Source organism: Odocoileus virginianus, chromosome 23 (assembly GCF_023699985.2).
Source record: "Odocoileus virginianus isolate 20LAN1187 ecotype Illinois chromosome 23, Ovbor_1.2, whole genome shotgun sequence".
NCBI lineage: Eukaryota > Metazoa > Chordata > Mammalia > Artiodactyla > Cervidae > Odocoileus > Odocoileus virginianus.
In genome coordinates this window covers 20331978-20349763 of record NC_069696.1, presented here as the reverse complement: position 1 = coordinate 20349763, position 17786 = coordinate 20331978, and the positions used below count along the sequence as shown (strand labels likewise).

Genomic DNA, 17786 nt, shown 5'->3' with positions numbered 1-17786 from the left:
GGCAATAGTCCCCTGGGGTCGCAAAGAGGCGTGTCTGAACTGACTTAGCGCGAGAGATGAAGTTAGACTCCTGGCAAGATTCACGGGAGATAGTGAACTTGGATAATTTGAAAATTGAATAAATGAAATATTCCCAGACACAAACACAAAGGCAAGCACCCTAGGACCTTGGCAGGGCTCTGTTCCATCCTTAGGTCTGTAAGAATGGGGACAGTGGTAGGATTCTTATTTCTTAGTGCTATTTGAGGATTATATGAATTTACACAGTGCCCATATCAAGTTAGAAGAAAAAATCTTCCAGTATGTTTTAGAGGGAACATACTTCTCTGGCTTCTGGAACATCGCCCCCATCCCTCTTGTTCATCTCATGCTGTGTAATTCTCACCACCACAAAATACTTTGTTCTACCAAATCACCCTTCCCCAATAAAAATCCCTCCCACATGCCTTTCTTGCACCTGTTCCATCTCCCCCTGAATCAAGATCACTCTTCGTCTACACAGAGAAAACCTTTAATAGACCATCAAAGATGGAAGGGGATGTTGTTTTCCTTTCTCAAATACATATTAAACATCTTCATACGAACTTGGTAGACCAGAGATACTGAGGTGAACAAGCCCGGTGTGATGCTCACCCGGGCTCATGGTGCTTGCAGTCTAGTGGAGGAGACAGAGATTAAACAGATTCTCTCTCAAATGATTACCTGGTCTCAGGTACCAAAGAAAGTTCTCCTAATGAATAAAGAGATTTAATCTAGGACCTGATGGATCAGTAAGAATCAACTAGCAAAGAGGTAGGGGCACAGCATTTCTGGTATTTGTAAAGACCCTGATAGAAAATAAAGCTTGATATATTTAAGGCATGACTGCAGCCATGAAATTAAAAGATGTTTGCTCCTTGGAAGAAAAGCTATGACCAACCTAGACAGCATATTAAAAAGCAGAGACATTACTTTGTCAACAAAGGTCCATCTAGTCAAGGCTTTGGTTTTTCCAGTAGTCATGTATGGATGTGAGAGTTGGACTATAAAGAAAGCTGAGCACTGAAGAACTGATGCTTTTGAGCTGTGATGTTGAAGAAGACTCTTGGGAGTCTCTTGGACTGCAAGGAAATCCAACCAGTCCATCCTAAAGGAGATCAGTCCTGAATGTTCATTGGAAGGACTGATGTTGAAGCTGAAACTCCAGCACTTTGGCCACCTGATGCGAAGAGCTGACTCATTTGAAAAGACCCTAATTCTGGGAAAGGTTGAACATGGGAGGAGAAGGGGACGACAGAGGATGAGATGGTTGGATGGCATCACCAACTCAATGGACATGAGTTTGTGTAAACTTTGGGAGTTGGTGATGGACAGGGAGGCCTGGTGTGCTGCAGTTCATGGGGTCCCAAGGAGTCAGACATGACTGAGTGACTGAACTGAACTGACCTGATGTTTAAGGAATCACAAGTAGATCCATGTGCCAAATAGGAGAAGGAAACTGTAAAGTCCTCAGGTGATGCCTGTCTCAGAGGTAGCCCGAAGCACCTGCGTGCTCAGTTGCTCAGTTGTGTCCGACTCTTTGGGACCCTGTGGACTGTGGCCCACCAGGCTCCTTTGTCCATGGGATTTTTCCAGGCAGGAATACTGGAGTGGGTATAAGAGCTGAAAATAAAGCAGTGCATGGAGGGGAATTTCGGGGACATCTTTTGGGCTTCACAACATTGTAGTAGCTGTGGTGGCCCATTTTCTGTTTTTCTTAGTGCTACACCCCAAAGTCCATATGTCCTAGCCTAGATGTTAGGACAACCTGATGAAACTCATCTTAGAATAAATCAAAGTAACCAAGCCATGTGTGTGTGTGTGCCTGTGCATACTAAGTCAGTTCAGTCATGTCTGACTCTGCATTTTGATGAACTGTAGCCCGCCAGCCTCCTCTGTCCATGGGATTCTCCAGGCAAGAATTCTGAAGTGGGTTACCATGTCCTCCAGGAGATTTTCTGACCCAGGGATCAAACCTGAGTCTCTCTCATTGCAGATAGATTCTTTACCATCTGAGCCACAGGGGAAGCCCAGAGAAGGCAGTGCCTGTGTGTAGGCTAAGTCACTTCCGTCGTGTATGACTCTTTGCAAGCCTATGTAGTGTAGCCCACCAGGCTCCTCCGTCCATAGGATTCTCCAGGCAAGAATTCTGGAGCAGGTTGCCATGCCCTCTTCCAGGGACCAGGGATGGAACCCACGTCTCTCATGTCTCCTGCATTGGGAGGTAACCACTAGCACCACCTAGAAACCAAGCCACATGTATAAGAAAACATCCAGAGTATGCTTAGAATGTAGCATATGTTCAATAAACATTCTTTAAATTCACTTGTGTGAGAGGGACCTATGTAAGTCGAATACCTGCTTGAATGACCCTAATTCGTTCTTGTCATTTCCACCCACATGCTGAAACAGCTTAAAGAAGGATCTTACTTGTGCTACTTAAGTTAATCCTGATATTGGTTTATTTCTCATCTCTTGGCACAGCCTTGACACAGATTTAAACTATCCCATGATTTCAGCTGGGAGTTTTGGATTGTCATGTGACTACAAAGAAACTTTAACCAGGATGATGTCTCCAGCTCGGAAGCTGATGTACTTTTTGGTTAACTTTTGGAAGGGCGATTTTCAATTCAAACCTTTTTCCTGGAACACTGCGTATGTTTTCAAGAATAGTACAGAGACTGAGGATTGTTTCTGGTAAGCAAGACCATTAATATCCTTCTGACATTTAGCCATAAACCATGGAGAGAAACCATAAACTCTCAGCAGACCCTGTTCCATGAAGTAACAGCATTGGGAATGGAAACCAACCCACTTTCTTACATGCAACTGGTACATAGTTTACGTTTAACTGATTTCATTCTTAAGCTATAAATATATTTAGATAAGGCTGTTTGTTACTCCTATTTGAACTAGATCTATTAAACACAATTCTCTGAAGTAGGTACCCCTTAACTTCAGGTCAAATTGAAGTTTCACTTAGAAGCATATGACACTTCCTCTGATTTAATTATCTAAATCAATAGCAACAGCTAATGTTTCATATTAATAAAAAGGAATTATATGGAGCATGTTATATGTCTTGAGAACTCTGAGTAGATGTTTTTTGAACATATTTTCAAAAAGTTGCCTTTTCTTATAGAATCTGTTAGTTAACAATGATCTGTTTTCCTTGCCTCAGTGTGATTGACATAAAGTGTCTATGTAATGGTAAATACATTGACTAAGTATTTTTCTAATTCTTTTCCAAATGGCATAAGTAAAGTAGCAATAAATATAGCTTTGATGAAAACTTTGGTTCCACTAAAAGTGATTAGAAGAAAAAGCAAGGGGCCAAAAGAAACATGTCATTAATATAATCGACATACATTGCATGTGTGACACTCTTTGCAGTTTTGAAAGTACTTTCATGTTAGTTTTATCAATTCCCCACAGTAAACCCTCTGTAGAAAAGAGGACAAGTACTATGATCTCTGTTTAAGGAGAATGGAAATCAGACATGATATCGGAGAATATGCATTCTGCCTGTCCTACACAACAGGTTAGAAATCATTTCTCTCACAGCTTTTCAAAGGAATAAGACTATTGGAGCGAACAGAGTATTGGGCACCATTGCTAAAATGAAACTACAGAGCTCACACAACTCCAGCAAAAGTGGCAGAAAGAATGACTTGAAGGAAGCTGCAGTCTCCGTCCACCAAAGCATGCAGAGGACTAAAGTAGGGTACCCCTGAGAACACGCATCTAGGGAACTGTAGGAATCAACACTAAGGCATCATCTTAGAAACTTCGGGGTGAACAAAAGTCTGTTTCATATAGGAGGAAAAATTACTCCTATCAGCTCTGAATGTTTGTACTACAGATTCAAAAGTTTCCATTTCTGTGTGATAATGGGATGAGAACAGAGTAGCCTTCCTTCAGCAAATCGCAAGAGGTCTTTAGAAGGGCTCTGGGAAATACCTTCTGTTTACATGAATACACGAAGATCTCCTGACACTGTCCCTATGCTCTCCCTAAATTAGACATTCATCCTAACCCTTGGGATCGTGGTGGGTATTGTCCATTGTGTTAGCAGCGGCAATGGATTTTAGATGAACAAGTCCCCTGGAGAGATTGTAAGCAGTGAGCAAACGACACGGAGAACCCTGAAGAAACTAAGCTGATTTCTTAGAGTTTCTCTTTGTTTCTGTTCTAGGTACCTCAATGCTCTGGAGGCTGGAGTTTCCTATTTTTCTCAGAAACTAGGCTTCAAGGAGATGTTGAGAGGAGATGCCGAGTTTCAGGATATCTTAATGGATCATAACAGGAAAAGCAATGGTAAGAGAACGTGAAGCAAGATTGTTTTTTTGCTAGCTACTTCCTCACAACCGGCACCTCCCTATGAGTGATTTGGACAAATTACCCCCTAGAGCTGTCATTACCGTATATTTTGTGTGTTTCAGAAGATGTGTAGCTGCTTGCAGCTCCATCATATGGTTCCTTTTGCAGATTCAAACCTTATCCTCGGAGAAATTAGCAAAGTAGTAAATTAACATGGGACTTCCTTTGCAGTCCAGTAGTTGGGGGTCTGCCTGCTAAAGCAGGAGACTTGGGTTGGATTCCGGTCCAGGAAGATTCTACATGCCTTGGGACAGCTAAGCCCAAGTACCACAGCTACTGAAGCCCACGCTTCCTAGAGCCTGTGCTCTGCAACAAAAGAAGCTGCCAGAATGAGAAGCCCTTGCACTGCAACCAGAGAAAGCCCATGTGGAAGACCCAGTGCAGCCACAAATAAATAAATAAAATTTTAAAATATATCAGCATCATGAAAGTAATGATAAGGCTAAAACCCAACTTTTATAAACCAAAATGATATCACAATCCCCGCCATCAGTGAACTGCTTTTTAAAAATACATTTATTTATTTGGCTGGGCCCGGTCCTAGTTGTGGCATTTGAGATCTAGCTCCCTGACCAAGGATCAAACCCAGGGCCTTTGCATTGGGAACGTGGAGTCTTAGCCACTGGACCACCAGGGAAGTCCCAGTAAACTACTTTTTAAGTTCGCCACAATCTAATATACTGTTGAATCTGTGACGAATCCTCAAATATTCTGAATCCTGTTTCCCCAGTGACCAAGAGGATGTGTTTATTGATATCTAACAATATTGATATCTTAGGCAAAATTACAAGATAAGCCAAGAGTGTTTCACTTGGCTTTATTTTCTCTTTATTTCACCTGCTCAGTGATCTCTCATTTATAGACCAAGTATGAAAAGTGAATGGTATAAAATCATTCTCAATAAGTAATTCAGTGGTTTATTTCACCCTCCACAGAATTCTTTTTACAAATAAGAATATATCAGAATACTTATGTATTAAGGATTCTTTTTACAAATAAGGATATATCAGGAATCAACTGTCAAATTTTCTACCAGGAAAGGTTCTTGCTTGGCAGGATTTCCTGGTATCCCTCAAAACATCATTTGCTGTCATTATCAAGCATTTGCTGTATTAAGAACCTACCATTTGCAAAACATTGAACAAGATATGGGAAAAAAGAAATATAAAATGATTCATGTCCCTAAAATGTTTTCAATTCAACTGGACAACACAGTGTAGGAAAAGATCTAATGAAGTGTCCCAACTCACTCATCTTACTCATCAAGCCATGCATTTCGGAAATCTGGTTACAATGTGTTGGAGAGCTTAGAGAGTCAGATTGGAACTCTGTCACTGAGTTCTGAGTTAAGAAGCTGCAAGCAAAACCCAAGGAAAGGTGCTTAGGAAGATTTTATTAATGCTCACATTAACTTACATATTTTCCAGAAACTTTACATGTGGGTAGTGCATTTCATTTATTAATGAAAATAGTTTTTGTAACTATTCCAGCCTTATGTAATGGACTAAACACTAAAGACGCAGCTGTTTAAACAGAGCTGTTTCTGTCATCTACCAGTTTTTTTTAATCTCATTGGCATCTTGGCTATAGTCTCCTTAAGTCAGTAAAATTAAAGAGAATGGACTAGATGATTCTTTTTTAAAGATATATGTATTAATATTTGTTTATTTTATTTTTCGGCTGTCCTGGGTCTTTACTGCTGTACATGGGCTTTCTCTAGTTGGGGCAAGCAGGAGCTAGTCTCTAGTTGCAGTGCACAGGCTTCTCGTCGTGGTGATTTCTTTTGTTGCAGAGTGTGGGTGTAGGCACGCAGTCTTCAGTAGTTGTAGCTCGCAGCCTCTGGGGCATTGGCTCAGGAGTTGTAGCACTCTGGCTTAGTTGCCTTGAAGCATGTGGGATCTTCCCAGACCAGGGATCAAACCTGTGTCCTCTGGGTTGGCTGACAGATTCTTCACCACTGGACCACCAAGGAAGCCTGGACTAGATGATTCTTTTTAAGATCCCATGCAGCTCTACTCCGACTCTGTTTAAAAAAAAAAGAGGCGGTGGGTGGGGGGGGATAAATTTGAGAAATTAATGTTAATCTTATGACACAAAGGTAGCATAGACTTACTGGGTTCAAAATCAAGCACGTGGTTCCCTTCTTGCTTGGGAACAGATTATTGTATATTTTTCTCCCTGTCTTGCTCTCTGTCCTGCAGTGATTGTTGTATGTGGTAGACCGGAAACCATCCAGAACCTCAGGGGTGACCGGGCAGTGGCTGAAGACATCGTCATTATTCTAGTGGATTTATTCAAGTAGGTATAATATTTGGAAGAACTCTCCTTTCAGAAAGAAAATAAGGATTTCCAAAAGATACTCTCTTTTCTCATGTTTTTCATAGCCTGAAATGGGATTCCGTATAAAGATAATATTTTAACCAATGTTTCATTTCTTCTTTATCATTCTTATTCAGTTCATTATTGCTGTAGCAGAGATGTATACCTTTGATGTCGCTATCATGTCTGAGGACAATATGAAAGTTTCCTACTGTGTGGCACAGGAAACTCTGCTCAATATTATGTAACATAATGGGGAAAAGAATTTGAAGAAGAATAGATACATGTATGGGCTTCCCAGGTGGTGCAGTGGTAAAGAATCCACCTGCCAAGTCAGGAGACCCAAGACACTGTTTTGATCCCTGGGTTGGGAAGATCCCCTGGAGGAGGAAATAGCAACCCACTCCAGTATTCTTGTCTGAAAAAATTCCATGGTCAGAGGAGCCTGGTGGGCTGCAGTGTTGGGATCACAAAAGAGTCTAACCGACTGAGCACAGATACATGTATTTGTGTAACTGGATCACTTTGCTGAGCACCTGAAACTAATGCAACATTGTTGATCAACTCTACTCCAGTGTAAAATTTTAAAAACTAAAAAATAAGTGTATAAATACAAACGTTTTATTTAAAAAGAAAAAAGCATTAAACCCACATGCCCATTCAACAAAGATCCTGGTCTCCAGCCTGATCGTAAAGTCTTTCTCCCAGGCAGTAATAAATCACCTCATATCCCAGTCATATTTCTGAGAACATGGGCTGTATGTTCCATACGTGGGCCTTTGATTGCTAGTGGCCTTTGGTCCTAGATTATTTTCCTTCAGCCACCTTTGGTAAGAGGAAAGTTCCTGTTAAGTGAATTTGATCGACACGATTATTCTTTGCCCTCTGCAGTGTGGTCACTGGGTGGTGATTTTCCTCTGCACTTCACTGGCACTAAGGGGAGAAAATTCTGGAGAACAGAAGCCATCTTTTATCACATCCCCTCTTCTTTACCACTCATCTTCTAATGTAGTTACAGTTTTATGGAGAACCCATTGAAAAAAGTGCCAAGGTAATATCTGAGTCAGATTAAGCTTTAAAAAGATGTTGCTGGTACATCTTGTGTCTCTTGCTCCATCAGCTGAATCATATGACCTCACATATCTGACTGGATCATTGATCATTTGCTGTCTGTATTCAGAACAGAAACTATTACCACAGTGTATCATATCTGATTAGTCATTTCAGACACCTTGAATGTACTTGTCCCAGTGTTGAGAAAAATGAAGCATGGGAACTGCAGGCTTATCTAGTTTCTGAAGATAATATAGTCAGCTGAGCCTTTTAGCTGCAGAATACAAGAAAGAGGGCAGAATTATCAACACTTTATTCCTGCAACCACATTGATAGCCACTTTCAATAACTGCTTTGCCTCCTGGAAGGAGGCCTCAGTGGAACCAGTTTGGTGTAGCTTTATTTTTAGAAACTCCTCCATCTACTGTCAAAGTGGTGGCCTCCTTTTCTCACTATTCCCTAAGGACACCTGGCTCTGTTTCGGGAAGATCTTGAGATTCATTTGAAACTAGACATAACTTGGGATTTCAAATTATAATTCTGACACTTTCAGTTCATTTGCCTCTTGGGTATTATTACTTAGCATCTTGAGATTAAGTTTTCTCATTTATCAAGTGAGAATAAAAATATCTATAAGGATCCTTTAGGATGAGGTGTGGTAATATAAACAAACTCTTCAATACAGTACTCAGCACATAGATATATTCATCTACTGTTTGAATATTAAATGACGGTCATCCAGGCTAACAGCAGTTCAAGCGTGTTAGATTATTTACAGATTAAAACATTAAAATGATAAGCAGGTACTTCCCTGGTGGTCCAGTGGTTAAGAATCCACCTTGCAATACAGGAGAGACGAGTTCGATCTCTGGTCTGGTAATTAAGGTCCCACATGCCTCGGACCAACTAAGCCAGTGCTTCACAGCAAGAGATCCCATGTGATGAAATGAGGATTCCTCATGCTGCAACTAAGACCCAAAGCAGCCGAATAAATAGATATCTTAAAAATAAATAGATACAGTATCGAGGGTCCTCAATGTGCCGGATGTGTCTAGGAATTGAGGATGTGTACTGTTGTGCTGCTTCAGTCGTGTCCAGCTCTTTATGACCCCATAGGCTGTAGCCTACCAGGCTCCTCTGTTCATGAGATACTCCAGGCAGGAGTACTGGAGTGGGTTGCCAGATCTCCAGGGGATCTTCCCAACCCAAACAGCAAAAGTGAAAGTGAAAGTCGTTCAGTTGTGTCCAACTCTTTGCAACCTCATGAACTGTACAGTCCATGGAATTCTCCAGGCCAGAATACTGGAGTGGGTAGCCTTTCCCTTCTCCAGAGGATGTCCCCAACCCAGGGATCAAACCCAGGTCTCCCACATTGCAAGAGTGAGTCTCTTATTGGCAGGTGTCTTCTTTACCACTAGCGCCAACTGGGAAGCCCAGAAATTGAGAATACAACCAGTTAGCTAATGTTAAGTATACAGTGTTAGAGAAAATGCTTCATTTTTTTTCATGTTTATGTTTCACCTTCTGGAAAGTAAATTGAATTTATAAACTTTCTCTCTATCCTATCCCTAAATCTATAAAGCGTTATGAGCACTTAAGGAAAAGAAAGTTTCCAGGTTATCAGCCAAGAGTCATTAAACCTTGAAAACAAGCTTACATATCCAGGGCTCCCCAAAAGTCTTCTTTCTTTTTAAAGAATTATCTGCGGTGAATTGCTAAAGTAACAAATAAACCTCTGTTTGTTAGTATATTCTAGATCCTTGATGTTTATTTTAATTTCAGAATAACATGTCAAAATATTTATTTTAAAAATATTAAAATTCATATAAACTTTATAAAAAAACAAGTATCTGTATTCTGATCTTCCCTTTCCATTTGTGTTTGTTAACCACAGCATCTAAGTTCTGCTATTCAAGGTAGCAGGTATAGAAAAAAATAAACTTATCTGGGGAAAAAAATGTTTTAAACTATCTCAAAGCTGATGTATGAATCAGTAGTAGTTCCATTTCCATTTTTTGGAGCAATCTGATTTTCATGAGAAACTTGTGCTTTTTATTCCAGTGACCACTACTTCATGGACAATGTCACAGCCCCTGACTACATGAAAAATGTTCTTGTTCTGACCCTGCCTCCGGAAAACTCCGTCTCAAATAGTTCTTCCTCCAAGAATTTATCACTGGTAAACTTCATAGACATATATACTCTTATTCTTCTGGCAAGGGTAAGATACCATTCTTCCATTTAGGACCCAGATTCTAAAATGAGCAATTTTTTCCCCCACTGGTTCCAGTTTACTCAGCAACTGTTAACTGAGCCAATTATGTGTAATAGCAGGATTCTTACTATTAAAAGTCCAGGACTTCCCTGGTGGTCCAGTGGTTAAGAATCTGGCCACCAATGCAGGAGACCCGGGTTCAATCCCTGCTCCAGGATGATTCCACATTCCATAAGCAGGTGTACCACAACTACCGAGCCAGTGATTCTAGAGCCCGTGCTCAGAAGCCACCACAATGAAAGCCCACACATAGCCACTAGACAGTGGCTCCCGCTTGTCAGAACTAGAGAAAGCCCACACACAGCAATGAAGACCCAGCACAGCCAAAAATAAATAAATAAATTTTCAAAAAATCAAACTCTTTCTGTGTGTCACTGTGCTAGGCTGTGGTCCAGCACCACACTGCACGCTGCTGTAACATCTGAACGGAAGTGACATTGCGGGATGATCAGAAGAAGCCCTGCTAACTTAGGGCAGGTACATGTTAGACAATGTAGAATAGATGAAGTTCCCTACCTCCTAAAGCAACTTTCTGCTGGCCCTGGTATCTGAGTTCTACCTCTAAAGATACATATTCCCAGGTTAAGACACAGTCCTTTATTATCATTAGGTTGATTATCATCCGAATTTGTACAGAAGAGTCCTGGTTTATTCCTCTTATTCCAGCATCCCATCTGGTTTAGCATTTGTCCCAGAAAAAGAGCCTCCAATTGGACATTAAATCATTAATGTCTTGATTAAATGCAAGACCCCAGACTCTAACACCGCATTGGATTTTGATGGTCACTGCACCTTAACGCAGCTAAACTCACACACACGGTTGAGAGCAGGTTTGGAGAAGGGACGGGGGGAAGGAGCAATCAGTCCTGAAGACCCCAAACAACTTTAGGATGATGAGGCCCAAAGAACGAAGAATCACCACTTTGCCTAGACTGGCAGTTCTAAGCCCTCTGTTTTGCAACCCTGCCAAAATTTGGGGCTGTAACCCCTTCGGGGGCTGGGTCTTAACTGGTGCTTTTCATCTCAAGAAAAGATGATTTCAGCAAAAGACACTGAAGCCAATGAGAGATGTTTTCATTTTTCCTTTTTATATTTTCTAGCATATACTTCTGGGTGTCATATTCAGATTTCACTTGCACAGCTTCTAGGCCCTGGCAAAAGTCTGATTCTTTACAGGTGGGTGGGCCAAATTGTCTGAGCTGACAGCTCATTCAGTTTCAGGGGCATTGAGCTTTCAGTCCAGCCCAATTCTGTGAAAACCACCACCCAACTGTCACAGAGGCAGAGGAGTCCCAACCCCTTCTTACATTCCCCAGGGCAGACACAAATGTCTGCCCTAATACTGAATCAGGACTCTCCAAAGCAAATACAGTGGGGTATCATCCAATCAAAACTCTTCCTATCCATCACGATACTCAAAGGCAGTGGGGTTGTTTTTGTTGCTGTTCTCTTTTATTCTTACATGAAAACATTGTTTCTATATAAAACCTTATGAGAATTGAAAATGCTGTATGTTGTTCTTTCTGGTTGAAATGAAATATTTTATCATCATGGGAAAGAGGAAGCACAGCCACTTTTAGTTCCTTCCCTAAAGACAGTGTTCACAGTTTATTGATCCCAAGAGAAGACAGAATTGTGATGTGGGGATGAGAAGGAGCCCTGGTCCAAGGAACGTTTTTCCAAAATTTCCTTTAATCCCATCCCTGCAATTCCATTAATATTCTTTTACCTTTCCAGTTACCCTGCTTGACCCCAACAATGTTTTTTCCAGGTTCAACACCAGAATCTTGGTTTTTTGGAACTCATTTTAAGATTTTTCTTTTCTAATTTAGGCAAAAAATGATTTTGCTGCTGCCTACCTGGATGGAGTCTTGCTTTTTGGACATATGCTGAAGATATTTCTTGAAAATGGAGAAGATGTTACCACCTCTAAATTTGCTCATGCTTTCAGGAACATCACTTTTGAAGGTACCAGTTGCCTAAGAGCAAACTACACTTAACTTCCAGTTTCCCCAGATATGCGGCCTGTGGACAGTAAAGAGACAGTGTGGCAATCGATGGGTCAACAGTTAAATACCTTTAACTTAACTGGAGGCAACAAATGTGCAAAAGTTCAGTTGTTGGGTAGAATGTTCTATATTTGTCTGTTATGTGTAGTTGGTTTCTTGTTATGTTCAAGTCCTCTATTTTCTTACATATTTTCTATCTTGTTATTCTATTCATTGGAGAAAGTGGAGTGTTAAAATCTCCAACTATTATTGTATAAAACAGTGCATGTGTGGTCAGTTGTGTCCAACTCTTTGCTATCCCCTGGACTGTAGCCCGCCAGGCTCCTCTGTCCATGGCATTTTCTAGAGAAGAATACTGGAGTGGGTTGCTATTTCCTACTCTGAGGGCTCTTCCCGACCCAGGGATCAAACCTGTGTCTCTTGCATCTCTTGCATTGACAGGCAGATTCTTGACTATTGGCACCACTATTGTAGAATTGTTTTATTTTGTGCCAAGTTTTGCTTCATATATTTTGTTGGTCTGTTATTAGGTACATAAATGTTTATACTTGTTTATATATTTTTGCCCTATTGAGTGTTTTATTAACATATATAATGAAAGTCCTTGTTTCTTATAAACTTTTTTGATTAAAAGTCTGATCAGTTTTGTCTGATACCAGTATATCCACCTCTGCTGTCTTGGTTAATACTTGCAGGGAATATCCTTTTCCATCCTTTTGCTTTCAAACTATCTGTGTCTTGGGATCGAAAGTGAATCTCTTTATAGACATCAAATAGTTGGATCACTTTTTAATTTAACTTTCCAATTTCTACCTTTGATTGGAGAATTTAATCCATTTACATTTGAAGTAATTACTGATCAGTTCAGTTCAGTCGCTCAGTCGTGTCTGAGTCTTTGCAATCCTATACTGCAGCACACCAGGCCTCCCTGTCCATTACCAACTACCAGAATTTACTCAAGCTTCATGTTCATTGAGTCGGTGATGCCATCCAACCATCTCATCGTCTGTCGTGCCCTTCTCCTCCTGCCCTCAATCTTTCCCAGCATTAGGGTCTTTTCAAATGAGTCAGCTCTTTGTATCAGGTGGCCAAAGTATTGGAGTTTCAGCTTCAACATCAGTCCTTCCAATGAATGTTCAGGACTGATTTCCTTTAGGATGGACTGGTTGGATCTCCTTGCTGATAAAGAGAGATTTATTCTGTAATTTTGCTATTTGTTTTTTATATGCTGCATAGCTTTTTCATCCCATTTTATCCATTACTGTCTTCTTTTGTATTTATTTCTTTACACTGAAATGTTTAAATTTTTTTGTGTGTATTCTTTAGCTGTTTTATTTGTGGTTACCATGGGAATTAGATCCTGAAATTATAACCCTCTAATTTGAATTTATACTGGCTTAACCTCAATAAATACAAAAACTGCTCCTTTAATAGCTCCATTTCCATCCCTCTCAGACACTGGTGTTGCAGAACTACATCCTTATACTTTGTGTCCAAATAGTAAACTAATTATTTTTTAAGCATTAGTCTCCTAAATTGTCAAAAACAAAAGGTGGAGTTACAAATCAAAGTTACAATAACACAAGTTTTTGACTAATTTTTTTAAGCATATTAATTTCTTAAGTAATGTAGAAAAGAAAAAGTGGAATAGCACATGTTTTTATAATAATAGTAGTTTTTGTAATTGCTTGCTTATTTACCTTTACTGAAATGTTTATTTCTTCGTATGGCTTCAAGCTACTGTCTAGTGCTGTTTCATTTTAACCTCCTAGACTCCCTTGAGAATTTCTTACAGGGAAGATTGGTTGGTAAAAATCTCTCAGCTTTTATTTATTTCAGAATATCTTACTCTCCTCTCACTTTTGAAAGACAGCTTTGTTGAATAACAGATTCTTAGTTGATATTATTTTCTTTTAGCATTTTGAATATATCGGCCCACTGCCTTCTAACCTTCAAAGTATATAGTGAGAAATCTGCTTTATAATCTTATTGAATATCTTTTTTTTTTTTTTTTTTTACTTCTTTCTCTTTTTTATTTTTTATTTATTTATTTTTTTTTAAATTTTTATTAGTTGGAGGCTAATTACTTTACATCATTACAGTAGTTTTTGTTGTACATTGATTTGAATTAGCCATGGATTTACATGTATTCCCCATCCCAGTCCCCCCTCCCACCTCCCTCTCCACCCGATCCCTCTGGGTCTTCCCAGTGCACCAGGCCCGAGCACTAGTCTCATGTACCCAACATGAGCTGGTTATCCGTTTCACCCTAGATAATACACATGTTTCAATGCTGTTCTCCTGAAACATCCCACCCTCGCCTTCTCCCAGAGTCCACAAGTCTGTTCCATACATCTGAGTCTCTTTTTCTGTTTTGCATATAGGGTTATCGTTACCATCTTTCTAAAGTCCATATATATGTGTTAGTATACTGTAATGGTCTTTATCTTTCTGGCTTACTTCGCTCTGTATAATGGGCTCCAGTTTCATCCATCTCATTAGAAGTGATTCAAATGAATTCTTTTTAATGGCTGATGAATATCTCTTATATGTGATCAATTACTTCTCTCTTTGCTGCTTTCAAAATTCTATGTCTTTGGCTATGGATGATTTGATTATAATGTGTCTTGGCATAGATTTCTTTAAATTCATTCTACTTGGCATTTGTTGAGCTTCTTGGATGTTTATATTCATATCTTGCATCAGATTTGGGACATTTTCAGCCATTATTTCTTCAAATATTCTCTCTACTGTTTTCTCGCTCTTTCTCTTCTCCCTCTGGGGCTTCCACAATGCGTGTGTTGGTCTACTTCGTGGTATTCCACAGGTCCTTTAAGGTCTGTCCACTTTTCTGCAGTCTTTTTTATTTCTTTTCCTCAGATTTGGTGATTTCCATTGTCCTTTCTTCAAGTTCCAGCTTCCCGGGGCTCAGACAGCAAAGAAGCTGCCCACAATAAGGGAGACCCAGATTCAGTCACTGGGTTGGGAAGATCCCTGGAGAAAGGAATGGCTAACCATTTCGGTATTTTAACCTGGAGAATTCCATGGACAGAGGAGTCTGCTGGGCTATAGTCCATGGGATCATAAAGAGTCAGACACTACTGAGTGACTCACACTTTCACTTTCTTTTTCATCTTCAAGTTCACTAATTATTCTTCTGCCTGCTTAAATATGCCTTTAAATTTTTCATTTTAGCCTCTATACTTTTCAGTTCCAGAATTTCTTTTTTTTTTTTTTATGATTTCTATCTTTTTGCTAATATTTTCATTCTGTTCATACATCACTGCCTTGACTTTTACCCGTGTCTTCCTTTTTAGGTCTTTGAGCATCTTTAAGGTAGTTGCTTTAAAGCCTTTGTCTAGTAGACCCACCATCGTTTTCTCAGGGATAGCTTCCACTGGTTTATTTTTTTCTATTGAATAAATCATATTTTCCTGTTTCTTCGTATGACTTATAATTTTGATTGAAAACTGGACATTCAGATCTAATAATGTGGTAATCCTGAAAATCATCTGGGGAATGGTGAGTTTTCTCCTTCTCAGAGTTTGCTGTTACTTGGTTTTGCTTTTTGTTTTTATTGTTGTAGGCCATCTCTGCTGAGGATCAGCCTGAGATGGAAACTTAAGGTCTTCTCAAGTTTTCTGAGTCTCTGACTTCCCCTCGGCATGTGTAGTCACTGTCTAATTTCCCCCATATGTGAAGTTGCTTGAATGTTGTAGTCTTCAAGGCCTGGCTCTCAAGGGGGAAAAGAGGGAACAAAGGGAGCACCAACCCTTGAAAGTCACATCGGCAGTGGGCGAAAGTCACATCGGCAGTGGGCGAAAGTCACATCAACAATGGACTGGGGGCAGAGGAGATGCAAAGACAATCGCCCCCTCCTTTTTACTTGCACCTCTGTGATCATAAGTAGTAATTAGCCCCCTGCTAGCTATACCTATAACCTGGAGCAATTAAATAATATCTCTGACCTCTGATTTCTCATCAGTAAATAGGAGATAATAACAGTTTATATGTCATGGTGTTCCAGGAGGATTAAAATGATAAGTACACATAAGGTACTTAGCACAGAGCCTGGTACAGTAAACATTAGTAGCTCTTATTTTGAACCATGTGAAATTGTTGATACTTGATCATTTTTTTTTTTGACCTAACAAGCCATTTCATAGACTCATGCTATATGGCTAAAATTTCACAGATGAGAAAACCGAGGCTCCAAGAACTTAATTTTCTCAGTGTGTTCAGCTAATAAGTGATAGTGAAGGGATTTTGACCTTCTTGCAATCTACTTTAGGTTGTGCGGTGACTTAACACTGTGCCACTAGTTAACACTCTCAGCAAAAACTTGTCTCAAATCATCAGGAGAAACCTCCTGACTATATTTAGTGTTGTCATCCTAAATGCAGTGAAAGAGAGTTTTCCTTCTTACTAAATAACATCTCTCATAGAAATATCCTTCAGCGATCTCAGAGCCAAGAACCAATGCCCTCTAATTACATCATTAAGGTCAACAATTTTTCAGTAAAATAGAGCAATCTGAATCTGCTTTATGCCCCGTGTCAGGATGTAACTGGTCTTTCAGTCAGGAAGTCACTGATGGTCTCTAACTGTTTCTGATTTTGCCCTAGGGCATGTGGGTCCTGTGACTCTGGATGCCTGTGGGGATATTGACAATACCATGTACCTTCTGTATACCTCTGTGGACACCAGCAAAGTATGTTCTTATAAGAACTTGGGGTTAGGTGACTGGGTGAGGAGGGTTATCCTGAAAGGCAAGTCATAGAGAAGGACTAGAAGTTATATTTAGAATCTACAAGTTAATTTCAGATTTACAGTTATGCCCCTCTTGGGGCCACATTCCTTAAACATTTTCTCCCATAGAACTTCTTATTCAGAATATCCACTTTATTTACTATGTAAAACATACCCACCCAGAAAACACTGATATGAAGACCAGACTGTTGATGGGATACCAATGAGAAGATGACAGATTTTCTTTTTGGTTGTTGTTCTTTTTCCTAAGAATTGTTTATTCATTTCCAAAACTAAAAATTTCAATGAAACATTCCCTGTTCTCTCCCTCTGCAATCTCATTAAAATCATTAATTGTGTGATCTCTTGGGCACATAAAAATAGCCCTGTAATGTTATGCTATATATACACATGGTATAGTATTGTGTGTGAATATGATACATATTATTATATTAATATGTAATATTAGTTTATATTCTGCTGTCAAGTTAAGAGTATAGTTTTGAGAATGTAAAACTTTGATCCAGCATGTTTTGAGGGATCAGTGGTGAATTTTAGAAGGGTGATCATTTTGGAGATGTCTCTTACAAAGCTGACTCAATATATGCAGCAGTAATTTAAGGATATATTAATATTTCTATTGGCACATTGCTTCAAAAAGAAACTTTTATAAGAAAGCACATTAAAGCATAGAGATAGAAGAGATTCAAAAATCATATAATTGATAGAACTTAAGGAATGTAGAATTCTCTAGCAGCCCCTTGACATGTATAAATATAGATAATGAATTTTGACTATGGTGTATTTTCTCAAGCCATCATTTTTAATGGCAGTTTAATATTGTGGAAAACACTGGTGCCTCCCTTGTCATGTGACTTAGAGCTAGCCATTTATTTATTCTTGCCTCTGTTTTCACATTTGTAAAATGAAAGACTTGAATTCTCTAAAGACCCAGAGAATGTCTGTTGGGCAGGCATAATGTA

The 17786-nt window shown here is 39.5% G+C and overlaps 1 protein-coding gene across 6 annotated transcripts in view; it reads left to right on the top strand.

Annotated features, from left to right (window-relative positions):
* The window catches only part of GUCY2C (guanylate cyclase 2C), a 97671-nt gene that overhangs the window by 40491 nt on the left and 39394 nt on the right, over positions 1-17786 (top strand). For all 6 annotated transcript variants that reach the window (XM_070453657.1, XM_070453660.1, XM_070453659.1 and 3 more), the window contains exons 7-12: positions 2503-2715; positions 4214-4335; positions 6600-6696; positions 9832-9949; positions 11878-12013; positions 16680-16765. In XM_070453657.1, the coding sequence (XP_070309758.1) occupies positions 2503-2715; positions 4214-4335; positions 6600-6696; positions 9832-9949; positions 11878-12013; positions 16680-16765 (772 nt within the window). The remainder of the gene's footprint in view (positions 1-2502; positions 2716-4213; positions 4336-6599; positions 6697-9831; positions 9950-11877; positions 12014-16679; positions 16766-17786) is intronic.